This window comes from Besnoitia besnoiti, chromosome IV (genome assembly GCF_002563875.1).
Source record: "Besnoitia besnoiti strain Bb-Ger1 chromosome IV, whole genome shotgun sequence".
Taxonomy (NCBI): domain Eukaryota; phylum Apicomplexa; class Conoidasida; order Eucoccidiorida; family Sarcocystidae; genus Besnoitia; species Besnoitia besnoiti.
This window is the reverse complement of record NC_042359.1, coordinates 4,547,282-4,574,380: the sequence shown is the minus strand read 5'-3', so window position 1 is coordinate 4,574,380 and position 27,099 is coordinate 4,547,282. Positions and strand designations below refer to the sequence as shown.

At 54.3% G+C, this 27,099-nt stretch overlaps 7 protein-coding genes across 7 annotated transcripts; all 7 read right to left on the bottom strand.

The window, feature by feature from the left end:
- Positions 1-367: 367 nt before the first annotated feature.
- On the bottom strand, positions 368-6,807 carry BESB_057410 (uncharacterized protein; the record flags this gene model as incomplete). The annotated part of the gene is made up of 6 exons (XM_029364176.1): positions 368-1,338; positions 2,907-3,326; positions 3,846-3,961; positions 4,528-4,549; positions 5,100-5,208; positions 5,821-6,807. 6 exons carry the CDS (start codon positions 6,805-6,807, stop codon positions 368-370), a joined length of 2,625 nt encoding a protein of 874 aa, XP_029220099.1.
- Positions 6,808-8,523: 1,716 nt separating this feature from the next.
- On the bottom strand, positions 8,524-9,648 carry BESB_057400 (SAG-related sequence; the record flags this gene model as incomplete). Its single annotated transcript, XM_029364175.1, has 1 exon — positions 8,524-9,648. The coding sequence occupies one exon, from the start codon at positions 9,646-9,648 to the stop codon at positions 8,524-8,526; it is 1,125 nt and encodes a 374-aa protein (XP_029220098.1).
- A 2,145-nt stretch (positions 9,649-11,793) lies between these two features.
- On the bottom strand, positions 11,794-12,906 carry BESB_057390 (SAG-related sequence; the record flags this gene model as incomplete). The annotated part of the gene is made up of 1 exon (XM_029364174.1): positions 11,794-12,906. The coding sequence occupies one exon, from the start codon at positions 12,904-12,906 to the stop codon at positions 11,794-11,796; it is 1,113 nt and encodes a 370-aa protein (XP_029220097.1).
- A 1,885-nt stretch (positions 12,907-14,791) lies between these two features.
- Positions 14,792-15,892, bottom strand: BESB_057380 (SAG-related sequence; the record flags this gene model as incomplete). Its single annotated transcript, XM_029364173.1, has 1 exon — positions 14,792-15,892. The coding sequence occupies one exon, from the start codon at positions 15,890-15,892 to the stop codon at positions 14,792-14,794; it is 1,101 nt and encodes a 366-aa protein (XP_029220096.1).
- A 2,151-nt stretch (positions 15,893-18,043) lies between these two features.
- On the bottom strand, positions 18,044-21,457 carry BESB_057370 (SAG-related sequence; the record flags this gene model as incomplete). Its single annotated transcript, XM_029364172.1, has 3 exons — positions 18,044-18,981; positions 20,394-20,496; positions 20,582-21,457. The coding sequence occupies 3 exons, from the start codon at positions 21,455-21,457 to the stop codon at positions 18,044-18,046; spliced, it is 1,917 nt and encodes a 638-aa protein (XP_029220095.1).
- A 1,588-nt stretch (positions 21,458-23,045) lies between these two features.
- BESB_057360 (SAG-related sequence) lies at positions 23,046-24,143 on the bottom strand (the record flags this gene model as incomplete). Its single annotated transcript, XM_029364171.1, has 1 exon — positions 23,046-24,143. One exon carries the CDS (start codon positions 24,141-24,143, stop codon positions 23,046-23,048), a length of 1,098 nt encoding a protein of 365 aa, XP_029220094.1.
- Positions 24,144-25,732: 1,589 nt separating this feature from the next.
- On the bottom strand, positions 25,733-26,869 carry BESB_057350 (SAG-related sequence; the record flags this gene model as incomplete). The annotated part of the gene is made up of 1 exon (XM_029364170.1): positions 25,733-26,869. One exon carries the CDS (start codon positions 26,867-26,869, stop codon positions 25,733-25,735), a length of 1,137 nt encoding a protein of 378 aa, XP_029220093.1.
- Between the last annotated feature and the right edge of the window lie 230 nt (positions 26,870-27,099).

The following is a 27,099-nucleotide window of genomic DNA, read 5'->3' as shown; positions in this document are numbered from 1 at the left end:
GCGACGCCACCCCAGCTACCCACGAAAACGACCGTGACGCGTATGCCTGCTCACACTGCCTTTTCGGCACGCATCAGTGATTTCCGAGATGTCTAAACAACGCGTGTCGCGAGACGCCGACCACTCTTGGCGCGGTCTCTTGACTCCCCACGAGTTCGTTATCGACAGCAAGGCAAGAACTACCACTGCCCTGCTTCCGGATACGGCATAGGATCCACCCCCAAGCCCGCGTTTCTCTGGCTGAAGCATTGTCAGCGGCAGAAGCCAAGGCACTATATATCTTCTAACATAGTCTCGTATCTGCGAACATAAAACGAGGATTAGCTTGACGTGCAGCCGTTGACGCCGTTTTCGCCGGCGAACCCTTTCATACGCCGCGAGCCATCACCAAGGCGACGGCGAATGCCAGAAGCCAAGATGAAAAGTGCCACGAGCCCAGTGACAAAGAGGCAGGAGAACCCGCCTGAATAGTGACATCAACTGTACACACACTGGATGTTGCCGCCTCCCCTTGAACTGTCTTGCTGCCCAAGCCTTCTTTTTCCTGCTGGCATGCGACGACCATCTTCGCCTGCTCCTTCGGGAACTTCTCCACCGGAATCGACAAAGTGAACGAGTTGGCGGCGGTGAGCCTTTCTTTTTTCCACCAGCTGCTCTCGAATCCCGGCAGAATCGACTCGTAGTCTCCGTCGCATGTCGTACTCGTGTCATCTGGATCCGAGTAGCAAAACTTAGTATCGTAGTTCGTGGGCAACACGGTTCCCTTGTCTCCACAGACCAGAGTGAAGCTGTTCTTGGATGGACTGAGAGTCACGGCTTGACGAGACGTGTTGCTGTCGGCGCCATATGCACAGGTGACAGTCTGACCGTTTGTCTCGCTAGCTCTGGCCTTCATTGTCACGGGGATTTTGCATACCTTGCCGTTGTTGACCGTGGCACACCCCACAGCAAAGGACTCGTCGACAAATGGAAGGTTATCCTGGGGAATAGTCAGTGCCTTGCATTTTGGAATGCTCTTTTCTTCTTGTGCCTCGCACTGTTTCCACTTGACGTCTTTCGGTTCTCCAAACAGAAGCTCGCGAATGTCGACGTTGCACCCCTGAAGGTCCTCGGCCGTTGCTGAACAGACCATAGTGTCTTCGTCCCTTGTTGGTGCGAACTGAAGGTCGCCGCTGCAGTTGACGCTGAGAATGTTGGTGTCTTTCGACAGCGTAGCCGACTGCTTGCTCTCGCTGGCGGCGGCTGCGCTGGCGGCGGCTGCCGGATCGGAGCACGTGCACGTGGTTTCGGAGACACTCGCAGTACAGGCGGGGGACACGGATGTCACCTCTTCTGCCCCTGTCCCGGGCAGCAATGGAACCCCCGAAAAAACGACTATAGTGGCAATAATCTTTAGAACAGATAGCGCCAGTCTCGAACGCAGCCGCTCTCTCCCCTGTGCTCTTTCCACCATGGCTGGGAAGAACGCCTGAGCGGAAGAGCAAAACACCGTTGGACGAAGCATGATTCTGCAACTACGGGGAGTGAGACACAGAAAACGAAGACGCCGCCACCAGAGTCAAAGTGGAGCGGCGGACCTCGAAAAGCGCAAAAACCTAATATTACGCGCTCCACAGTTCGACAAACGATGAACGGTTACACGCGCCGTCACTGCTAGATCTCTACGAATGCTGACGTCCACGACGCGGTAAAGAAACGAGGCAGATGAGGAACTAGTCTTTTGCTTGGCCGAGACGCCTCTCCATAAGCTTGTTGAGGTAGACCAAAACAGGAAAACAGACAAATTAGTCGATTCCCCCAATCCGCGTGCGGTGCTGCGCACTCGCCTGTCTTGGCAAGACAGCCTGCGCTGGAAGCGAGTGGCACCTGTGCATGCAGAGGAGACTCTCGCGCACGCTCTACGAGAGGCGAAATCCCGATATAAGCTGAAGGAGCGTGGCGAGGTCGGCAATCGGAAGGCCCTGGTGGCTGAATACGCCTGTAAGGGAGGGAGAGCAGTCCACGTTGCTCGCATGCCGTGCCCTTGAGCCCTAAAGGTTTTCCATGGACGCATTCCTGTTCTACATTTCAGGAATCGACTTTGAAGAAGGCATTGGGGGAGGTCCAAATGATTCACTGGCTCTCCGGTCGACCCCCTTCGGTCGGGATCGACCTCAGGCACTGGTGTGAGAAATATCTCGGTTCCGATGACTGACTCATCGAGGTCCTCCAGGAGATATGCTCGCGGATATTCTCTTTTAGTGACGAGTCTTTGGCGTCCACAGTATGCATATCTATGCCGTGCATCTGTAACAGTCGAGACAACTCCAGCGCACGCCAACAGTATCTGACTCATCCATCGTCCGAGCATGTACTCGCCAGACGCTGCGTGTCGGTTGCAGGGACCTAGGACAATCGAACCGAAGCCACTGGCACGCCTCAGACTACCATCGCGCAACGCTGTGGCACAAGAGGCCCTCGAATTCATCTTTCGAAAATTATCTCTCGCTGCGGCTGCCAAGGAGTACGTTTGCTGTCGCCTATTCTCTCAGTAGCGATGTGGGGAGTGCTCCGTCAGTCGCGCTCCCGTGTTAAACGGGGGCTCTCCCGCGAATGCAGCTGCTATGGCTTTCGATGAGGCCCAAAGTTTGGCCTATAGAAGCTATATGCAGATAGGCCGACTCTTGCTAGAAAAACAGATTGCCGAAGCTGGCGCTAGAGAGCAAGTTGGTTGAGAAGCTTCTCCGCCGATGACCATGTGCCAGGAAACCGTTTCTGTCACACCCTGGCTCTGTGTTTCCTCAAGAGTATTGGACACATGCATTCGCAAGCAGTCCAGGGGTCCCGCGACTTCAGCGACAAGGAGGCAGGCGACCTGGCCTCGATCGCATCGTCGACTTTACACACCCTGGACGCAGGTGCATCACCTTTGCCAGACGTAGGCTCCGGTTTCGGTTCCGTCTGCCGGCATCCGACCAGCATCTTCGCCTGCTCCTTCGGGAACTCCTCAACCGGAATCGACAAAGTGAACGAGTTGGGAGAGGTGGGCTCTTCTTTCTTCCACCAGCCGTTCTCGAATCCCGGCAGAATCGACTGGTAGTCTCCATCGCAAGTCTCCTTCGCCTTCTCTGGATCCGATGAGCAAAAACTTGTCTCGTAGTTCGCCGGCAACACCGTTCCCTTCTCTCCACAGACCAGAGTGAAGCTGTCCTTGGATGGGTTGAGAATCAAGGCTTGACGGGATTCATTGCTGTTGGCGCCATAGGCACAGGTGATAATCTGACCGGCTGTCTCGCTTTTCCGGGCTTCCACTGTCACAGCGACATTGCACTTGCGGGTTTGTTGTGCTGAGTCCATGCAGCCGATTACAAATACCTCGTCAACATGCGACAGGTTTTCCGGTGGGACGGTCAGGCTCCTGGGTTGTCCCTCTGCTTTCGCCTGCGTTGCGGCTCTGTCTGCTGGAGGTTGGTTGTGGACTGTGAGAGACGCTTGTCGATGTCGATACATTCGGAAGGTGTTTCGCCACTGTGTCATTCGAGGTCGGCATTGCCTGCAGCACACACCTTCTCTCCTTCCAATTTTTCTGGCGCATACTGCGAGACATTCTTGCAGTCAAGGGTCAGCATACTCTTCGCTTCTGATATGACTGCAGGTCGTGACTTCTTAGGCTTGAACTCCGCGTCAGAGATGCAGGGAGTTTCGCTACCACTCACCTCACGAGGAGAAGTCTCGGCGGCAGCATGCGCCCCCTCTATGGGGGAAAATGGTACGTTGTCATACGGCGAAACAGTGCTGGTGAGCACGGCAAATCCCACTGACCATCGCAGCAACGTCCAGCGCGGCACCCCCTGCGGATGGCTCACCGGCGTTGCCAAGGGGACTTGGAATCCAGGGGGTAATATGCTCGAGAACATTTTCCTTTTTTCGAGAAGAAAAGAGGCGAGCACCGAAGCAATCAGATGAAGGCTTGAAACGCCTCCTGCCACATCAGACGTGGCACGTCGGGTCAGATGGATGTTAATGCCACGAGGTGGTGTTCCAAAGACCCCGGCAACAATGTGACGCTCGTTGCATCTGAAACCGCATATATTGGCGTTTGATATATATGGAACCAGCTGAAAAAGAGGCAAGAGTACCCAAACAGACCCCGAGGGCGCACCCACTTCTCTTGCGCGCTGCCACAGCAGTCAGCCTAGCTTTTAGTCCTCACGAGACACATGCCGCTTCCTTGCCAGTTCCGCCGGCTGGTCAATCGGCCGCCGGCAGAACTGGGGCGGAACGGGTGAGGGGGTGACGCCCTCGCCGTGCGACCTTAGCTCTGGAGGCGCGGACCGGGATCGAGCTGCAAGCGACGGACATCCACACGAAGAATAAGAAAGCTACACAGCGGCATTCGCCGCATGGCTAGTTTGCCTCCTAGCTGCTCGCACAACAGAGCAAAGACACACGCTGATTCGCAAAGCGACCGGGACGTGGTGTTACGTGCCTAGTCTCCGGTAGCTCCGCCTCGACATCGCCGCTAAATAACATAATTTCTTCACTTACGTGATGGCTTTCCCGCTGCTGCCTATAGGGCCAAACCCCACAACATGACGTCACGAACAAACATCGTCTGCAATCTTCATATTGTTTGTCCCCCAAGGCGAACGTGCTTCTTGAAACTTTCGTCAGCTTCGCTGCCATACACGTCACACCAGACCCCGACTGGACAGCAGAAAACACGAGACTTATAAACGGTGTTAAACAGACTTCGAGATACTACATTCTTTCGCGCCTCCGTTCAAATCTCGGGACACTCTAGCCGACGCCTGAAGGAGACGCGAGGAACAAAGAGTCCAGTGACGAGTGTGGTCGAACCCATTCACCTGTGCCCTTCAGCGAGTGCTGCATCATAAAGTAAAAGCGAGGCCCAACTTCTAGCCAGTGGCTGACAGGCACGGCCAGCATCCGTGCCGTTCTTTACTCGGCGACATATTCGCTGTTGAGTACTCGTGCAACGGTGAATTCTGACGCAGCTCACTGGCTCCGCCATGTCTACGGGTGTTCAGCATGCGGCAAAAACTGGCTGGGCTCAAAGAAGCTTAAAAATCCACCTTACGCTTCCGCATTCCCCACACCTGGATTACAGAGTTTTCTGAGAGGAGAACCGTTGCGAGCGCGCCCTGCAGCCGCCCCATGGTCGGCTTGAACCATGGCAAGAATCCTGTTTCCCTCAGGCAGGCGACTCTGCCACAAGAAATTCAGCATAACACTATCGGCGATCGTATCGCCATTGAATAACTAGCTAGCCGACCCAGTCACCCCAGGCCTCCGGCAGCGAAGGTTCTCGTTCGGGCGTTAATATCAACGGACCTTTTTCGCGCCAAGGGGAACCGAATATCAGGAACGTTTGGAACATCCCCCAGTGCCATTGTCTACCCCCTCTATGTTTCACACTCCGACAACTCATTCTGCGCTTTCACAGATTGATTCGAAGCCCTAACCTCTCTGGATATATGGCATCACTGATGCTGTGCAGTCTGCATCCAGCAAGCATCTCGCGCTCGGGGAACGGCGGTATGACGCAAGATGCGTATGGATCCATAGGAAGAGAAGAGGGAAGCAATTTGAAACCATGGCTTGCGGCAGTTGTTTCCAAGCCACAAGACAGCTCTGAGGGGAACCAATGGCGGCTTGAAACCTTAAACGCCCAACAGACGTGCTTTAAACGACAAGAGTGCCGACCGCAGCGGTACACGACCCCACAAGCAAAGCAAATACATAGCCAGAAATAACAGACCATGACGAAGCGGAGCTGGCTTCGATCGTCACATCAACTGTGCACAGGGCAGACTTTACCGCGTCCTCCGTCGTTTTCATCTCCTCGGACGAGGACTCCTTCTGCTGACATCCGACCACAATCTTTGACTGCTCCGTCGGGAACTTGTCGACCGGAATCGAAAGCTTGTACGAATTGACGTTCGCTTTCTTGTCGTGCTCCCACCAGTTCTTTTGGTAAGCTTGCAGAATGGAGGTGTAGTCTCCCTTGCAGACATCTTGATCCCCCTTCAATTCCGACGAACAGAATACATCCTCGTAATTCTTCGGCAGCACCTCTCCCTTGTCTCCACACACCAGAGTGAAGCTGTTCTGTGTCGGGCTCAGAGTCACGGCTTGACGGGTTGGGTTGCTGCTGGCGCCGTAGGCACATGTGACGGTCTGTCCCTCTGTAACAGAAGGCCTCGCCTCGACCGTCACAGCAACTCTACATTTCTCGGGTTGCCTCGGTGCACCTGTGCAACCGACAGCAAACATTCCGTCCACATGGGGCAGATTTCCCTCGGGAATAGTCAATTGCAGGCATTTCCCTGTCGCATTTCTTTCTACCGAGCAGTCTTTCCACGTGACATCGCTCGTCTCTCCCGCGAGAAGCGTGTGAAGGTCGAGATTGCAGGACGCCAGTTCGGGAGTCGTCGCTGAACAGACCGTATGACCCCCCGCCGCTTGAGGCACACACTGCATCTGTTCACCGCACTTCAGCGTGAGGATATTTGTTTTTTTCGACAAAATGGCGGACCAGTTCTTCCCGGTTTCGCCGACTTGTCCACCGCAAGTACATGTTGTTTCTGCGCCGTCCACAGCGCAGCCAGTGGCAGCTGAGGATGCAGCCAGAGCTCCTGCGGTAGAAAACGACGGGTAGCCAGAATAAACCGCGGCACTGGCTATCGCTGCTAGAACCGCAAGTCGCCGTCGAGATGACAGGCAACTTTTGCGCGGCGCCAATCGCTTCATGGCTCCGGAGGCGGTTTCTGAGGGCGTGTCTGGCAGAGCTGGGACGGTCAGCATCGTCAAAAGCTGGTTGAGATTTAAGAAAAGGAAAGACACAATCGCCAGACTTCCAGAGATGTACTAGATCGCCAGCGTGCGTCAGAGCAAGACACGGGAAAACTCGCGCCAAAACGGGTGCTCCTGCGCGCTGAATGATGGAACAGCAACAGCAGCTGTAGGGCAAAGGTACTTGCTCGCCGCGTGCGATGACGGACAAAAGCGCATATGCCAGAGGCGCTGCCTTCTTTTTTGCAAAAGGACAAACAACAGGAAACGTGGCGTCTTCCTGGAGGTCGCCAAGACATGTGTTATTCCGCCCCTCCTCTGCAGTCGCATGCGGTCCTGTTGCCGTTCGCAAGACAGCCACTCGCCCGAGGCGCACCCGCGGCAAATGTGTGTGGCGCGGTCGCTCAACTGCCCTTCAGGACTTCAAGTAGAGCTACCCAGCGGAGATGATATGCTAGGAAATCAGGCCCTGTGGCATGTGAAAGCGTACAGTGAGTTGCACAGAGATATTCTTTGTTTCAAGCAAAAGTCGTCTGCCCTGATATCTCATACCCGCCGCGAGAGAGCGAGCACGCCGCATATACCCCGTCGAATAGTTTCTTCTTGTCATGGTGTTTTGTTCTCCAGCATCCCCTGGGCATGGACATGAACGATACCAGCAGTGAGCAGCACGCACATTTCACATCGGAAACTAGGGTGGAGTGAATCTGCTGTGCTCCCCGAGACCGTGCGCGAGTTTGCGGGCACATCCGCCCGGTAACGGTGATAAGTCGCGTTGAGCCAGCACTTGCTCTTGTTACCTGAACATAGGCAGGGAGGGTTTACCGGTCTTTTTCCGTCTATGTAACGCATGCGCCACCCGACCGCGTGATAACCCGTGCCTCGGTACTTCTACAGATTGAGTAAACGATACTCGTGAATATTCAACGATTGAGGGGAGGTTTGCGTGCGCTGAACGCCTCAGGAACTCTAGCAGAAGTGTTGACGGGGGCATGCACACTACAGCAGCGCTTGCCCACGGAACAAGTCGGAGGCGCTGAATCTGCAACCACCGGCGAGCGTTAGCGCCACGGGCGTCTTCCCTTTTAGGTGCCGGTGACGAGGCTATTTTCTGTTAGTACCTCATTTCTAGTCGCACTCCGAGGGTGGTTCAGCCGCGGTAGCTTACATCTCTGCGACCCGTGACGGCTACTTAGGCGTTAATTCCTGTACCCTCACGTTTCAGAGAACCTCCCCGGGCCTTCCTGGGCAGGGCGCAGACCAGGAAAAAATGTTGAGTTCTTTCCTTTGCCATGTTGGCTGAATCGAGTCTCATCCAGAAAACCAGCGACGACGGTTAGGCAGTCACGAGGCTGTCCTATGCGCTCAGCATAGGGCATTCAAAAGGCCGTGCGAGGTTAACGAAGTGAGGTTTTTGCTCAACTTAATCACGAGAGGGGCGCTAGACGGGCTCTGCCGTGACACGCGCCTCAGCATAAAGCCCCTCCCGACAGCCGCCCCAAGGACTGTAATCGCCAGCTTCGGAGGCAACATGAATCATATAAACCTCGCTTGAACAAGCAGAAAAGGACTTCCACATGAAGCGCCATCGCTCATTGAGCGTTCCGCTTGCGCGTACGAGGTGGGAGGCTGCGCCATTTCGGGTTCCTCTCAAGTCAAAACAGGGCTGAGGGCACCCCTACATCCGTCGCGCACGCGCCGTTCCGCATTTGCCGCCGGCGAGATTTTTCAAATGCCGCGAGCCATTACGAAGGTGACGGCGAATGCCAGAAGCCAAGAGGAAAAGTGCCGCGAGCCCAGGGACAAGGAGGCAGGAGAACCCGCCTCAATAGTAACGTCGACTCTACACACACTGGATGTTGCCGCCTCCCATTGAACTGTCTTGCTGCCCGAGCTCTCTTTTTCCTGCTGGCATGCGACGACCATCTTCGCCTGCTCCTTCGGGAACTTCTCCACCGGAATCGACAGAGTGAACGAGTTGGCGGTGGGATCGTCGTTTTTCCACCAGCCTTCCTCGAATCCCGGCAGAATCGACTGGTAGTCTCCGTCGCAAGTCTCCTTCGCCTTCTCTGGATCCGAAGAGCAAAACTTGGTCTCGTAGTTCGTGGGCAGCACGGTTCCCTTGTCTCCACAGACTAGAGTGAAGCTGTTCTTGGATGGGTTGAGCGTGACGGCTTGACGAGATTCATTGCTGCTGGCGCCGTAGGCACACGTGACAGTCTGACCGTTTGTCTCGCTAGCTCTGGCTTTGATTGTCACAGCGACTTGGCATAGCTTTTTGTCACCTTGCGTCTTGTCGACACAACCCACAGAAAAACCTTCGTCGGCAAACGGAAGGCTTTCTTCCGGGATAGTCAAGCTCTTGCACTGTTCCGGCACCTTTGACTCCTGGTCACAGTTTTGCCACTGTACAGCGTTCTGTTGCTTTGTAAGAAGCTTGTTAATGTCGAGCTGGCAGTTGTTTAAGCCGTCTGACCCTGCAGGACAGACAAGACTGTTTCCCGCCCCCGTGGGTGCGAACTTTAGTTCGCCCTTGCAATCTACCTCGAGCACATTTGTCTCCTTCGAGATAACAGCACTCGATTTCTGTTCGCTTGTCTTTAGACTCGCTTCGGCGCAGATGCAAGTGGTCTCGTGGCCGCTCGCTCCGCATTCGGCGGACAAAGAATTCACAGCCAGTGCATGTATGGTGCGAGGTGATGAAGAGCCAGAACAAAGAGCTGTAGCGGCAAAAAGCGCTAGAACGGATACACGCAGTCGCAAAGGCAGCAAACCTCTCCGTTGCACACCTCCCTTCACTCCCGTGGCGCCTGCCTGAGAGGGTCGGCAAGCCAAAACTCGAGCAGACGCCATCGTGCGACAGACGGCCAAGGAGCACGAAGGAAATGTATAAAGTCACAAGAATTCTCGATGGTGTTTCCCGCCTAAGGCAATCAAAGAGAGACAGTTCTGCCTATACCGTGGATTGAGAAGCGGTGAACGGTTGCAGGGGCTGCCACCTCCGGCGCTCGTCTACAAAAGCTCACGCTGAATAGAATTCAGAAACTCAACGGCGTGCCGAAAAGGGGTGGGCGCTGAAGCCTCGCAACGGCTCTTTCTGAGAACGACCGAACAGGACCAGAAACAAACATGGAGCTTCCCCAGCGCAACTGCGGCTTTTTGCGCTTCTCTGTCTTGACAAGACAGGCACTCCTTGAGGCACGGGGGTTCCACTGCGAACTCACCAGTAGATCCTCGAGCACGCTAAGGAACAGACGTGACCCGCGGGGGTTGGAGCATCTTGCAAGCTGATGTCGTCTCGACAGAAATAGCGATCATCTCACGCTGCTCCGCCGGCACGCAAAGATACTTTAAACCCTACCTACAGACAGTTTCTTGCTCATCAAAACCGCGTTGGACGAACAGGATCCCGAGGGGCGGCAGATACCATGTCTTTCCGCCCGACCCCTTCCTTCGAGGCACGCCCGGGACTGTTCCTGAAGTCTCTCCGTTTTCACGAAGTGGCTCTTCGAGGTCCAGCATGGAAATGCCCTTGAGTATTCTATTTTCCCTTGGCGCGTCTTCGGGGTCCGACAGAGTTTGTATTTTCGCAGTGCGTGCGTAACAGCTGAGGTAATTCCACCTCTCGCCTCCACTTACTCAGGACGTAGGCACGTGCCTCATAGAGGCTTTGCGGCGGTGGCAGAGCCCTAGCACAATCGAAGCCACAGTATCGTTAGTCAAGAACACAAGCACGAGCCTCTCGTGCCCACTATGTCAAGGGGAGCCATGGTGCTGCGTGCGGCGGACCTGGCTCGTTGTGTTTCATGGCTTTGCCGTTCCGAAGGGCAACGCTCCATTCGAGAAAAGATCTCACAGCCCTCTGTTTGAAGGCAGCCCCTCCGACAAAAGAGACAGCGTCACCAGGGCCAACCCTGTTTTTGGGAAGCTGCCAACCGCGGAACTTCTATTCCAGGACGGCAGTCTTCTCGCCTCTAGATGGCTATACCATCTCCCTGCGAGTATTTGGCAAGAGGACGGCGACGAGCGTGCTCCGGTCATTCATTTGTCTACAAGCAAGAAGCGGCGGCCAGAGCACTGTAGCGTGAAGCCGCCGGCTGCATGCTGCGTCATTTTCTGCAGCGGTACCTTCTCTTAAACCGCAGCCCTCACCTCCCACTCCCATGCCTCGATAGAGACAGCATCCCAGGAGGGCTGCAACCTGTCTGAAACAAGCGCTGCACGTGACTTAGTGAGGCGGTACCATCTGAATCTTCAGGACTTTGCTGGTCTTGCAAGATCACTTCTATGAAATGTACTGTTGCACTGAAGTGGGCCGCCTTTCGCCAATGACGCGCTTCTAAGTTTGAAAGTGGATCGCTGCGAGGCCAGGGATTGACAAAATGGACGTGACGCGCTCTTCGGAAACTAAAAGGGCTGACCGCCGTGCTCCCGCTGAAAGAGCGCCGCCGAGCAACTAGGTAGACACGCGTGCTATGCAGATGGCCTAGTGCCCCGTAACCCGGGTCTCTCTGCTTTTTGTTGAGAAGGCCATAGACAGAAAGGGCAATGCGTGCTAGCAGCAAGCATGTGAGTAATCCCGCCACTTGTAGGGCTCTTCGCATACTGGAGATGGACAGAAGGATTTGAAGCGCCAGTTTTGGTGAGAGGCAAAGACAAGCACACAAGGAAACTCGAGCCGGCTTGTTGTCCTACCCCGCCTCTGCGCCGACCAGTCGCTCGGATATGCTCAGGAACCTGCGCCGGCGAGATGCGTGAAAAGAGCGCCTCTTGTGTCCACGATTTCGTTGCTGTATGTATGTGATCAGCATATACCGCCTGTTGGCCACAACAGAAACTGCCCTCATGATGTCTGGTCTCCCGAGCTGAAGTACGAACGGAACACCAGTCAGTGGGGCACACCCTTGGTAATCACGTGCCGACTAACAACGGAGATCGAGTGATACTGAACTACGAACCAAAAAATGATTCTCTGTCTACACGCTAAACCCTGCTTGTCTACACGCTGGCGATTGCGGCAAGCGTTGGGGCAACAACGAACAAAAAGCGCACGCCTTCCACCCTCGTAATTATGGATGAGGATGCACTAGGATCGATAGTCACTTCAACACTACATACCGTTGAGCCTGATACGCCTTCTGGAATTCCCTCGCCTCCGGATGACGGCTTCTGCTGACAACCAACCACCATATTTGCCTCATTTTTCGGGAACTCGTCAACGGGAATCGAAAATGCAAAGGAGTTGCGTTGGGCATCTGTTTTCCACCACTTCTCCGCATAGCCAGGAAGCATGGTCTTATAGTCTCCACCGCAAGTGTCTTCCCCGTCCTTTATTTCCGAGGAGCAGTACGCAGCTTTGTAGTTCGTCGGCAACACCGCTCCCTTTTCTCCACAGACCAGAGTGAAGCTGTTCTTGGCTTGGCTCAAAGTCACAGTCTGGTGAGAAGTGTTGCTGCTGGTGCCGTAGGCGCAAGTGACAGTCTGACCGTCTGCCACGCTAGCTCTGGCCTTCACAGTCACGGCGACTCTACACTTGGGGTTTCCTCCTCCTTTCTCAGTGCAACCAACTACAAATTGCCCGTCAACGTACGGAAGGTTTTCTGATGGAATGGTCAGGCTCTTGGATTGTCCGTCTGCTTTCTCAAGCGGTGTGGCGTCCGTCCAATGAACGTCGGTTGGGGATCCAAAGAGCAGCTGGTCGATGTCAATACATGAAGACGTCTGCTCGCCGCCGGTGCATTTCAAGGTTGTATTCTCTGCATTGCCTACTGTCTTCTTTTTCAATAGGTCTGGGGCATAAACCAGGGGCTCCTTGCACTGCAGATGGAGCGTATTCTTCCCCTCTGATATGATCACCGTCAGTGGGTTCTCAGCTTTGGAGGTTTCATCGCAGGTGCATACGGCACCTTTGTCACTCCCACCACAGCCGGGAGTTACTTTGGCAGCCACTGCATCTACGGCATCGCAGAACAGAAAAACCGTGCAAACAAATGACACTAAAACCACTGCATGTCGTCGAGTGGCCAACGATGAGCTCCATTGCAGCCGCCTCGAAGGAGCTGCAGCGGGAGCTCGTAATTCGGTGTACGTCATACGCGAGAGTGAGTCCATGATTCTTTATTGAGAGGGTTGGACGCACAAACAACCGACAGAAAACTAAAAACGGCGGTAGTCAAACTAGATATGAAGCTTCACCGCTCAAGACAGGTGATGCCGGGCGAGGATGCTCCAAAAATCCCGGCAATGCTCTGGCTATAGTCGCAGACGGGAAAAATTGACTCGACCTTCCCCTGGACCCCTCTAAAAGGAAGCAGGTGCCAGATAATCCTCAAGAGCATGCACACTGTGGCAGGTTTGTTGCATGTTTCGATCGGATGGCGTTCTGCTTCTCACAAGACAAGCCACTGCGCCCAGCTGCCGACCGGCCGGACAATGCGCCGGAGAGGGAGGCTCGACGCGGAAGTCCTGTCCTGTCCAAAGGGGCGCGGGGTCGCGCAGAGGGTTAGCAGCGGATCAATAAAGAATTGTTTCCACTCTTCCCCGCCGACTGACGATCTCTAGTTCATAGTCTGACATATCACAGGGGGTGCGGACACTCCACGGATCGTCATAGCGGAAGCGAAGCAGAATTTAAATGTCCCGTCCATGGCTGCTGCGCCACGACATGTCTTGAACAGCGTTGAAAAATCATGCTGACTTGTGAGGTTCCGTCGGTAAATGGGAACAACTCTTTCCCATCTCAAGACGAGCGGGCAAAGGCGAGCCTCATGTTGCCTTTACACGCAGAAAACGTCCCAGGAAAGCTTTTGATAATTCAGTTGTCTTCACAACGGCTCCTGCCGCAACTTCCCGGCGGCGCTACATAGATACGTGCGCGGTGTGCTCCTTTTGGCATAGTCGCTAACACAGGACGGCGTGAATCGAAGCACAACAACTCGAGGGGTCCAGGCGAGTCTGATACGGCTGTATGCCATTAAATAGCCAGGAATAGAGCGCTTCCCCTTCAGTCAACTTCAATTCGGCACTTGACCCGTCCGACGCGGGTCTACCGCAGCACTACAGTGCACGAAAATAGCAGCACTGTTCAAGAACGGTTAGGACCTAGGTGTGTTGCGGAGATTCATATTTACCTTCATGTGAACGGCGTTGGAAAATTACTATTTGGCGAGTGGTGGGAACGGGGAGTCGAGTGCCTGGGTAAGGGCGACTCTGGTGATCTGCTCTGCTTGGCAGGGGCCGGCATCACCTGCTTCAAGAAAAGGCGGAGGAATGCAGTACTATGCGCGTAAATCGGTTCCCTTTTTTGTGCTCGTTTTTACTTCATTGGACACGGCAGGCGAGTGCAAGCCTGATTCCATCCATCAGAGCCGCGCAGCTGCGGATGCCGCCAACAGGACCGTTCTTGGCTGGACCACATATTCATTGTTCAGTAACCACGAACTGTTTGACATATTCTTAAGCAGCCGCACACAGTCGGTCCATTCATGCCCGTGATCACCAATAGATTGTCTGGCTCTAACGCACTTGGCCCTTAGCAGTACTCCCCGAACCCTGGGTTTCCGGTCCCATTCTCTGTATGTGCTCTGGCAGTGCCTTTCTGTCGCTGTTTTTGGAACCGTAGGTGAGGGCTCTGCGTCTCAATGTGGATTGGCGATCCATGTTTCTGGGGTGCGAAAGCCTCAACGCAATGCCTCGTGAGGAGTCCTGTTTGTTCCAGCGACCGAGCTGACCTGAACAGGCAATAACGTGGCAGTGCGGCGTGTTGCAGTCTGTGGCGCGCAAGATTTCCTGCCCCCGGCGGGTGGTCTCGGAGCACCCATAGACAAGGATGCGTCGAGTAGCCTCATCACGAAAGAGGGCAGCGAATTTTTCGAGACTTGACTGGACGGGAGTCTTTGGCCTACATGCACAAATCTCTGAAATCAAGACATACGACTGCAGAAACCGAGAACGTGCACAGGGACTACTCGTAAAGCTCCGCGAGCCAGCAATGCACTCAAATGCCTTGCGTTGCGGCGGCCGCAATACCAGATCCCAAAAGCATCAGAGAGATACGAGAACTCACTGCAGACAGTGATGGAGAGGCGCCGGCCTCGATCGTCACATCAACAGCACACAGGGTTGGGCCTGATACGCCTTCCCCTGTCACCTTGCTCTCGGTCTGTTGTGTCTTCTGCTGGCAGCCGACCACAATCTTCGACTGCTCCTTCGGGAACTTATCAGCCGGAATCGAAAGCGTGTACGATTTGCCCTCATCCCGTTTCTCCCACCACTGCTCTTCGTAGCCAGGCAAAATAGACTTGTAGTTGCCGTCGCACGCCTCTTGATCGCCCTTCAGTTCCGCTGGGCAATAAGCCTGGTCGTACTTTTTCGGCAGCACCTCTCCCTTCTCGCCGCACACCAGGGTGAAGTTGTTCTTGGAGGGACTCAGCGTCACGGACTGACGCGACTGGTTGCTGTTGGCTCCGTAGGCACACCTGACGGTCTGGCCCTCTGTAACGGACGGTCTCGCCGTCACCGTCACAGCAACTTTACAAATCTTCTGGTTGCTGTTATTGCCGTCAGCACAGCCAACAGCAAAGCGTTCGTCGATGAATGGAAAGTTATCCTGAGGGACTGAGAGAGTCTTGCACGTCGATGCCGCTGGAATCTCTCTCTGCGCACAGTCTGTCCATGTTACGTTCTTCTGGTTGTCGGCGAGAAGCGTGTGAAGGGCGACGCTGCAGGCGCTTAAACTCTCGTCCTCCGCAGTACACACCGTTTGGCTAAGACCCTTCGGCGCGCATTCCAAACCTGACTTGCATTCTAACTTGATTCCATTGTTCGTCTGCGATAAAATGGCAGCCTGAGCCTTCCCCTCTGCGACGGTTTTTGTAACATCGCACGTGCAGGTGGTCACCTTGCCACTCAGGATACATTCGGGGACTAGCTTTGTTTCCGATGCCAGAGCCCGCACGTGAGAAAATGTTGTGTGAACAGACAGAGCGATCAAACCCATGGAAGAAAGCAACACCATCAGTCCGACCTGATAAGACGAACAGTATCTCAGTCGCGCACCTCGTGGAGAGCGGACGAAGGCGGGAGGTTTAGCGTACATCGTGGTCGCGAGCTGACCCGTGGCATGACAAGAGAGCACCTGGAAATATCAGGTCAAGTCAGGTCAACGATCTATACCGTAATCTACGAAGGAGCGAGATGATTAGTCTGAGAAACTGCTTAAATCCTCACTGCTGCAATGCGCACGTTGTTTATCATTACACCTTGCCACTGTTGCAGACCCCGAGTTGGCGCGAACTACGCGGCTTGAGCCGTAGGTTTCGGCTGGCGGGATGGAGGGCGTGAAACGCAGAAACAGTTTTGGGCCACGAGTATTCCAGCTCAAAGGATGAAAACCGCAGCATGATTCCTGTCTGCTGGAAAATTAAGAGGGCATGCACAGTAATGATGCCAGGGCAGACGGCGGCAACGGTTCGCGTTGGGGGGTGGGGGGGGGGGGGGGGGGGGGTTGCCGCCTCCTGCAAGACAGGCCGGTGATTGCGCGCGGGCGACGCGACCTCGATGCGGCGAGCGCAGTGTAGGATCCCAGAGGCGCGAGGACCGAATTATATCTGGCTACGACATCTACTTCCTCATCGCCTGTGAGCGCCAGAATGCACTCGTCGTGGAGGAGTTGAGGAACGGCTTCGGCGAAATGCTGGAGTCGCGCTGCTTCGCGCCCAGGTCAGGTGGACTTGTTTTTTCAAGGTTGCGCCACATTCGGTAGAGAAACACTTGCCTCTCTGTTTACATCATCAGTGAGTCATATTTATCACATGCTCTCGCACTGCGAGAGCCGAGGAACCAAGGTATCGGTACACGCAGCGGAATCGAACTGCTCGGGCACAAAGTTCACTCTCCTAAAATGGAACATCGCTGCCCGTTCGCCGTTGTTGTGGACTGCTGTAGCTCACGTGAGCAGTCACTACACGTATGTTTGATTTATATTTAGCCGCTAATATGCAATCATCCAGATATGTTTATCTATCTTGTGCTTTCCGTGGCCATCAGGTTAAGTGCATTAGCAGAGCAGATTTAAGAAGGCTATTGTGGATATAGAACCAATTGAACACCGTGTATCAACTGACAAAGACAATGAGGGTAATCTGGTATCCTTGTGGTACCGTGATATATAATATACTCACGGACCGCACAGCTGTGGGGTCGGTGTGCACTTTGCTTTCGCGTTCTGTGCTGCGTCGGTTCATGATCCCCTCTGCGGCAACCGGGTCCCAATCGCCACGCCGATACATCTCTACGGAATGCCCTTGCAGTGTACGAGAGCCGTCCCCCAAGTCGTGGCTACGCATTCTCTCTCGCCTCCACAGAGCTGACTCCAAGCGACGTCATGAACCCCCCCGAAACATTCCTCTATCTCTATCCCTTGTCCTTGGCCTGGAAGTTCGGGAGTGGTGTTGAAGGGCCTGTCATCTACTAAATAGCAATGTGAACGCAAATTGTCTCTCCACTAAATCGAATCGCCTAGGCAACAGCTACGTTATTTGGCGTTTGTGAGTGTCTCACTTTCCGAAACGAAACAACCATAAACTACGCTGTGCGCGAATCTGGTATTCTAGAGAAGGCAACTTCCCTGTTCCCTGCAGTTTGTAACAAACGTGGCTGTCTCTTGTTCGCCATCTCATGCATTGGCCATCGGTCGAAACGCCAGAGCTTTCTAAACCAGGTGCACGAGATACACTGGCGATAGTGGCACTCAGAGAGTCATATTTTCACGACTCAGATCAACGTTGCGTTTCTGTCGGGGAGTGGCGCGTAGTTGGATAAATCTGGTTGTTGGACGCCAGCGGCACGTTTACGTCGGGTCTCCAGTAATCGACCAGAAGGATTTAGTGTAGTAGGATTCGTGTCACTCTAGAATTCGTACACGGCCTGGAATACCCACCCAAAAACCACGCTCATTCATATTTACTTAAGCACCAGGTCAGGCACGTGCGTCCTTCTCGCTCGCAAGCTCTGGAGCCAGCGACACGTGTACCACGGCAACAAAAAGGTCCCTGTTCCTTCCAAGCGTTCCAAAACTGCAGGTAAACGATACGAAAGATGCCACACCTGCGCGACGACGAACGACCTTCTCGATATGTTTTCCGTGGTCTGCAGTGGTGCCTGTGTTGTCAGAGACAGCCCGCATTACCACAAGCAGGAAGACGGACCATCCGCACTCTGCGGGTAATTCGGTCGGCGGTAGCTCTGCTTACGAACGAATGAGACCGACGAGTGCAGCAGCCCCGGAAAGCACCGCGTCCGCCGACGCCGGCAGTGACGACGGGGATGCAGACGCGCCTGCCTCGATGGTCACATCTACGCTGCACACAGTAGGACCTTTACCACTTGGTGCTGTGTTCTTGACATTGGCTCTCTCGTCCTTCTGTTCGCATCCGACCACAATCCTCGCCTGCTCCTTCGGGAACTTGTCGACCGGAATGGAAAGAGTATACGATTCGGCACCCTCGCGCTTCTCCCACCACTTTCCTTCGTATCCCGGAAGAATAGTCTGGTAGTCACCTTCGCAAGACTTCTTTGCGTCCTCTGACCCTGGGGAACAAAATGACGTCTGGTAGTTGGTCGGCAACACCGTTCCCTTCTCTCCGCACACCAAAGTAAAGCTGTTCTTGGATGGACTCAAAGTCACAGCTTGGTGAGAGGGATTGCTGCTGGCGCCGTAGGCACACGTGACAGTCTGACCGTCTGTCAAACTAGCTCTGGCCTCCACCGTCACAGCGACTTTGCACTTGGGCGTTTCATTGCTCGCTGAGTCCAAGCAGCCGACCACAAAGTGCCCATCAATATAGGGAATGTTTTCCGGTGGGATTGTCAGGCTCTTGGGTTGCCCCGTTGCTTTCTTCTTAACTTCCGTCCACTGGACGTTGGTCGGGGATCCTGCGAGGAGGTCGTCAATGTCCATACATGGGGGGCCGTTATCTTCGCCACACTTGAGGGTAGAAGAGTTCGCATCGCACACCTTCTTGCGTGATAGTCCATCTGGAGCATAATGCAGTCCATCTCTGCACTCCAGGTTGAGCACATTCCTCTTGTCAGAGAGACTTGCGACCAGAGGAGTTGTCAGCTGGGTTTTATTGTCGCACGTGCATACGGTCTCGCTCTCGCTTGCCACGCAGCCGAGCGCTTCAGCTGCCTCCGGGACATGATTGGCGAAGCATGAAGTGCCGACCAACAGCAAAATGGAATTGGCAAATACCAAATAAAACACTGACCCCCACTGCCGTGCCAAACACGAATGCCCGTGTGGATATCTACATCGGAAGAAGGGCAAGGCTTTACAGCGTAGTTCGGCGGATTCGTGCTTCACCATTTTACAGAGAAGTGTTGCCAAGGGAATCCTATGAAAATATACAACAGTTACGTTGACAGAGAAGGGAACGCGTCGAGGACGTCCATGCAACCATGAGGTTGCATGTGAACACGCTCCTACGAAGACACTCCACGCCTGAGCAAGCGCGCCGCTGGAGCGCAGCAAAAATGTCGCAGTTTGCAGGGAAAACATTGAAGAAGGATTAGCTAGAACTCATCAGAGCCGATGCGCTTGCGCGCTTTTCATTTCGGGTCTTCTCAGGATGAGGGAGCACCGCGGGACGATCTACCCGACGCCCACCTGGTGGTAGAAAACCCCAGCGGGGAGGGGCGGGGGGCGCTACCCAGTTGTCTCTTGCGCAGTCGGAGTGATAAGTCCTGAGGCTTAATACGCCAGAAATCTGGTGTAACGAGTGTTCGGTGAACCCTGGTACTCGTTCCCTGCGCACTGGAAAGGCCGCGACCCCGGACTATGCCGGCTGGACTGCAGCACCTCTGTACGGCTCGGTGAAGTTGAGAACCACCTGACGGCAGAGGAGTTCTGCACGATCATGCGAGATGGACTGGACCGAGTCTGTGCTTTAACTGTGCCTTCTTCTTACGGTTGGCGCTGAATACATGAGGGGCTCGTAGCATTTGAGGAGGCACGGCAGCAACGGACATGAGTTGCCGTGGTCATCAAGGGCGGTATGCAATATTCGGGACAATGCTTCGCCTTCGATAGCGATTCGTAAACACCCGCGGCCATTCCCTCTACCACGTTTCTTTGGTCTCCTAGCAAGCCGAGACTCCGCATGCCGACTTCTAACTGAGCTCTATGCGGTGCCAGGGTGTGAGAAGTAGGGCTGTCCACCCACATGTAGTACCAACTGATTTGTTGGTGATTAATTGAACACGGTGGCGGTTGCTCAGAGTCGCAGGCACTATGCGCGCAACATTCGTCTGCTGTGCGAAATTCCGAGCAAATGAAGTATGGTGTGCTTCAAGCTTCCTGCCCAAAAACGTGCCCTAGTTTCGAAAGTACCGACGAACGTCTGTTACGTGTGCTGCTGTGTCTTTCGAGGAAGTTCACACTAGAGTACATCTGCTGCGGAGAGTCAACATGCCGCGATCCGCTCCAGGCGCCTGTATCCATCTTCACTGCTAATCGTAGACAGAGAACATTCTTCGTGCACTGACTGCACGTCTTGTGCTTGAACTTTCCTTAACGAACCAAACATCTCAAGCCTCACCATGACCTTCCAAAAAAGACGTTTCAGGCAGCCTCACGGAGTGCCTCCTCATTCCAAGAGCGGGATTCAGCTCACGCGGAGTGCGCCAAGGCCACGGCACCAGCTGCCCAAAGCCAACACGTCCAGCTTCTTTCGACCGGAGACACTGCAAAGGAACTCGCCTCAATGGTCACCACAACATTGCATACCGTGGGACTCGATGCGCCCTGTGCGCTCTTTTGCTCTGCGCTCAGCTGCTGCTTCTGGTGGCACCCGACCATAATCTTTGCTTCTTCGGTCGGAAATTTGTCCGCTGGAATCGAGAGAGTGAACGTATTGGCATTGCTGTCACTGTGCCACCAGTTCCCTTCGTATCCCGGGAGAATAGTCTGGTAGTCACCTTCGCAAGACTTCTTTGCGTCCTCTGACCCTGGGGAACAAAATGACGTCTGGTAGTTGGTCGGCAACACCGTTCCCTTCTCTCCACAGACCAGCGTGAAGCTGTTCTTGGATGGACTTAAAGTCACAGCTTGGTGAGAGGGATTGCTGCTGGCGCCGTAGGCACACGTGACGGTGTCTCCTTCTGTGACGGAAGGTCTTGCCGTCACCGAGACTGTCACTTTGCACTTGGTAATTTCACCCTGGGTACATCCGACTGTAAACTGCTCATCGGCGTACGGGAAATTTTCGCGTGGAATAGATAGGGTCTTACACTGGCCTTCCGCTATCTTGTCTTTCTTTGCGCATTCTGTCCATGTTACTTGCGCCGTGTTGTTGGCGAGAAGCTTGTTAAGATCGAGGTCGCAAGCTGTCCAGTTGCTAGCTTCCGCGGAGCACACAGTGCTCTTTTCCAACCCTTTCGGAGCACATATCAAGTCCCGTTGGCAGTCCACCTCCAGCGCGTTTGCCTCTCTCGAGAGGGCGGCGGAGAACAGCTTCTCACCTGTCCTGCCCTCCTGTACGTCGCAAGAGCACGTGGTCTCGTTGCCTACTTTCGGGCACGGGGTGGCTCTTGGGACCTCAGCCAGAGCTCCGACGATGGAAGAGTGCGTATAGACAAAAAGTCCCACTATACCTGCAAGCATCATGACAGCATGAAGCTTCACGCTAGAAATCAACCATCCTCTCCTCTGCAATTCTGCGTTCCGTGCCTCCGAGAAGACACCACAGATATAGTAAAATATCTCTGATTCGGGCTCCATGGTGCGTCATATGATGCTGTCGCAGTGCCTGGGAACTGCAATCAGCGAATTATCTGTTACGTGTGTAGGATTTGACGGAGAAAGAAATGGTTATGTGACTCCAGCGAGTTATCCGTGCGGAAGGCGCTGCTACCTTGGCAACAGTCGGCAGACTGGCACTCGCAACGCCGACCACGAGTCTCCTCTCGCACAGGGCGGCACAACTCCATGGACCGTTAGATTCTGAATGACCCAGTCTCGAAGGCGCAGAGCACTACAGAACCACATAGCCAACAACGGATACTGGAACACAGCGGAGATGCCCAGGCGCGTGCTGTGTCGTTTCGCAGAATCGCGCGCTCGCGACGGGTGGGTCGCCACCGACAAGACAGCCCACCTGGAGGCGGGTGTGGCAGACGGTGAATGCGACGTCCTGAACATTGGAGAAAGGGAGCATGTCTCAAAACGATGGGGTTCGACATGACCCACCTCGGCTGGAGATTTTAGCTCAAGTATAGATCAAGGATCCGCAGCTTCTCCGACCACGTGCGGATTTAGCCTGTAGGCTCAATCAGGGGTACATCGGAATTCTCCTGGAGACATTGCGCACACCCTGTCACGTCTTCATGGTATTGTTACACGCTACCACCGTAAAGTGCATCGACCTTTTCAGCTCGATTTGCATCTGTTTCTGTTTAAGCCTTTGCATGCTACAAACACAGAAAAGGGCGTACGATAAACGGCAACTCGAGGACGCGCAACGGGAGTGACAGCCAGATTGTCTTTGGGGCCCTGGATCCTCTTCTAAGGCGTGCGTGCGACTAGCCGTCCGCTTTCCCTTGAAAGCGCGAAACGCGTACAATGACTTTTCGGTGTTTGGCAGGCTGCAGAGTTCCTCTGTCGAGTCATGGGTGCCTTGCGAGAGGCGTACTTGCTCCTGTCAGACGAGCGCGCACGCCCCTTGGCGACGGAGCGGTGACGCCTTGGGGACTACGAATCCCCGTTCTTCCTCGTGGGTCCATCTCTCACGATCACATAACAGCATCCGTCAGCTTAAAATGGTAATATTTTTGCGCCTCACAATACCTTCGTCTCGCACGTGGGAAGACACCCCTCTTGTCGATGTTTTATTTCCCGAACGGCTACACTAGAGTTTGTCTCGCAGCAGCGCAGAATCATCTAATAGTTGAGTACTTCATACAGTGCGCCTCTGCTGTCTGCCCGCGGTGCCAATTCCCTACTGTCGATACGATACTCACACACCGCAGGTGCCTTTCGCCGGCAGCGGTGTCTCAGTACGTAGTAGGTGAGCGTAACTCAGGACGGTGCCTGCGAAGGCGCTCGGGCCTTGGCACACCTCATTGATACGGTCTCCCCTATGGAAAGGAGAGGCTTTGGTGTGTAACCAACTCAGGTCTTTGTTAGTGCAGAAAGCGCACCCGCCTCACGCGTGGAAACTGTGCTTGTTTTTGCATCCTCTGGGAAATCATGTTCACGCGAAGAGCTGCGGCATTGCAAACATACCAACGCACGCTAGAAAACGTGTCACACCGCCAGCCCTGGCAGACAACGGAGCAGCGGCGTCGACCGTCACCTCAACGTTACACACAGTTGGACCTGAGGCTTCATCCCTATCCCTCTGTTGCTCGCTGTGCGGCTCCTGCAGTCTCTGCTGGCATCCAACGATAATCTTCGTCGGCTCTCTCGGAAACTGATCCACCGGGATGGAAAAAGTAAACGACCTCGCTTTTTTATCTTCCTTCCACCAATCTTTCTCGTAGCCAGGAAGAACAGACTGGTAGTTGCCACTGCAGGCTTCCTCATTCCCCTTCGGCTCAGATGTACAAAAAGTCTCGTCGTACTTCTGCGGGAACACCTCTCCCTTCTCTCCGCACACCAGAGTGAAGCTGTTGTGTGTCGGGTTTAGCTTTACAGTTTGGTGCAACTGGTTGCTACCGGCTCCGTAGGCACAAGTGACTGTTTGCCCTTCGGTCAAGCTAGCCCTCGCCTTCATCGTCACTGCAACTCTGCACTTCTTCTGATTGTCGGCACTGACGCAACCAACAGCAAACTGTTGGTCAGTGAAAGGGAGCCTCTCCTGCGGGATGGAAAGAGCCTTGCATTTGCCTTCTTTTTTGGCCTTAGGTTCGCATTCTGTCCAGTTTACGTCGGTCGGGTTGCCGGAGAGGAGTGTGTGGAGGTCGAGTTTGCACCCAGGGAACTCCTCCTGTGGAGAGCAGACAATGTTGTCTGCCGCTTTGGGCGCAAACTCTAGCTTTCCCTGGCAGTCCAGTGTGAGCATATTCTGGCCTTTTGACAGGACAGCGGACATGCCTTTTCCATTTTCCTTGACGCTCTGTTCGGCGCATGTGCACATAGTCTTGTTGCCATCCTCAACACAACCTGTAGCCCCTGTTTCTGCGGTCACTGCTCGAGTCGTTGAAAACGATTGGCAACCGGGGTAAATCACCAAAGTGGCCGTGAGCACGAGCAAGGCGAATTTCGCTGGAGAAAACAAACAACTCCTCCTGACCTTTCCTTGAATTGAGCCAGAGGCAGCCTGAGATGCAGAGCTAAGGGTAGACGCCATGGTGCCGAGAGAGGACAAAGTGTATAGAGGGTGAGACAACAAGCGGAAAGCCTGCAACCAGCTTTTCGGTGATGGGGAAAATGCAACTTAAAGTTACCGAGCGCAAACAGGGACACCCTCTGATATTTATTCTGTGCCTTGAAAATGACGGAGTCGCAGCCGTGAAGAACGCGGCGTGCCCTTCAGCAGAAGCGTGCGACGGCACTGGCGAAGAGAAACAGCACGCGACAGACGGAAGTATAATAATCTCTCAAGACTCCAGGCTTTGTCGGAGAGCTGCAACATCCGGGGCGAGCGGAGGCCTTCAACTACCCGTAAGACAAGGCCTGCTGCATTGCTAGCGAGCGCCTTCAATGGCATGTCACCCGCCACAAGACAGGAATTCATACGGTGGGATGCTAGCGCTGGCGTTAAGTTTCAGAGAGGCGCACGCCTGCCTCCGTTGATTCACGAGAGTCCCTGAGCGGCGTGCGCAGCCCCATTACCGCGGAGCTTCTCTAATTGCAGGTGCTTTCAAAACTGCACCATGAGGGGGACTTTTTTTCCAGCAGTTCGCATGTTGGCGACGACCACGTGCGGGTGGCCTGAAAGGGTCCTAATCCTTGACCACCTCTACAGTCGGAGGGATTTGCAAGGCGGACGGAACCGAGGTTGTCATGGATCTTGATAGTCGTCGCGACTACTAGGGGAAACCGAAGAAGGAGGTCGAGGTTCGCGGAATTGTTAAGTCGGCGGCGAAGCGCTGTGTCACGTAATGTAGCATCCTAAGGCTTCGCCTCAGAAACGTGAATATTCCGGCCTTCGGCTGTCGAAAACGAGGGTACAAGAGGTGGAATCGGATGGAGGTCGAGCAGACGTAAGGTGTATGGCCTTAGCCCATTATGCGAGCAAGCACCTACATCTTACTGGAACAGCCGTGTCCAGTGAAAAGCTTGGAGAGGCCCGCGCTTGACAGCAACGGATCTCGCACCTCTGCACTTTCGCTGACACACAGATCGAGGCTCTGCAATCCGGGAGGCTCCTGACGTTCCTCGGAAATTTCACCGAGATGGCAGAGCCCTTCACGGTGAAGCCGCGTCCTCCAGCAACCACACAACGAGGCGGCTTGCAGTGTCTGTTCGCTCAAGGCACCGCGCAGGAGCTCTCTTTCCTAAAATGTGTTCGTCGCCTTCCATCGCAAATCATACGCAGTAGATGGCTGAATGTGGTCACGGACACGCAAGATCCACAGTTCCACACGCTCCTCAGAATATTTCCATGCATTAGTATTATCGGTCTGCTGCCTGTTCTCTCCCTGACTTCTACCACCCATCATCTTACATATGCGGCAGAGGAGGTCGCCGCAAGGTGCAGTTCATCGTAATGAGGCCGCAGGCCTCATTTTTTGAATGCGGAGTGTTGCTGCCGATAACCAGTCGGCAACTGCCGCGCTCGCACCGAAATGAATTGCCTCTCTTGTGGGCTGCCCCCGCTGCTGGATTTGAACAAAGTTCGATCCGAATTAAGCAGCGCCCTTGCAGTCAAATGCAATAGCTGCCGCTAAAGTAAGTAGCCGGTTGAGCACTAGCACAGAATTCTGTCGCTGTCGCCTATGCATGGGAAGTGGTGAACGCGACGACTGTGCCAACAGTTGCAAACACTGGGTACGCCCCTGATGACCCCACAGACAATGAAGAGGATGCATTAGCTTCGATAAACACATCAACACTACAAACGGTGGATCCTTCTGCTGGTGCATTTTTCTTGTCTTCACTGAGCGGATACTCCTGCCGGCATCCGACCAACAGTTTCGCCGCCTTTGATGGGAACTTGTCGGCCGGCACTGAAAGCGTGAAGGAGCGGGCCTTGTCGTCTGCGCTCCACCACTTGTCTTCATAGCCAGCAAGGATCGTTGTGTAGTCTCCGCTGCAAGTCTCGCTGGCATCCTTCGAGTCTGGAGAGCAATACGTCTGTGCGTATGCCTTGGGTAAGACCTCCCCCTTATCTCCACACACTAAAGTGAAGCTGTTTTGGGAAGGGCTCAGCGTGACAGCTTGGCGTGTTTGATTGCTGCGCGCCCCGTAGGCGCACACGACAGTTTGGTCGTTTTTCGCCGTTGCCCTCGCCTCAATCTTCACGTCAACCTTACAGCTCGTTGTAGAGCTGCTCGTAGACGAGATGCAGCCGACAACGAACTTTTCATCGACAAAAGGGATGGTCTCCGGCGGGACTGTGAGGGATCTGGATTGGTCTTTGGCTCTGCCCTGTGCTGTAGTGTCTTTCCACTGAATGCTGGAAGTGGTTCCAGTAAGAATATCCTTAACGTCTAAGCACGAGTCGTGTTTGGTACTGCTGGTGCTGCCTTTGCATTCTGTCAGGTCGTCCGTGCCCCCTACGCAAGCGATGGAGCCCGTCAACTCGGCGGGTGCGCACTTGAGACCTTCTTTGCAGACCATTTTCAACGTATTCTTCTCCTGGGAAATGGTCGCCGTCGAAGTCTTCTCAGATCGGGAAGGCTGTGCTGCGCATGTGCACGTGGTGACGTTGTCAACCTCCACACACATTGAGGTTTCCTCGGTCCCCAATGCGCTGATCAGGGAAAACGAATGAATAGCTACAATGACACAACACATCAGCGCCACCAGCTCTGCTCGACCTGAAAAATATGGTCCTCGTCGAGGCTTTCTCGCCCCGGCATTGAAAAAGTCCTGGAGCACGTGGTTAAGCTCGCAGGAGAGAACCTCCATCATGAGACACAGTTATTTGTGACTGACGAAACAAGCGTATTGTCGGCCGGAGGAGGTACGTCTGCCTCTAATGTGGGGTTCTATGTCGCAAGCAAAAGGAGTCGGACGCTCGTCAATGCAGAGGAGATCGCGTGCGCGAGAAAAAAAAAGAACTGCACGGGGGAAACGAAACCCTGCGGACACCGGAGGTTGCAGTGGTTGCGAAGATGCGAGCGAACTGGCGCATATAA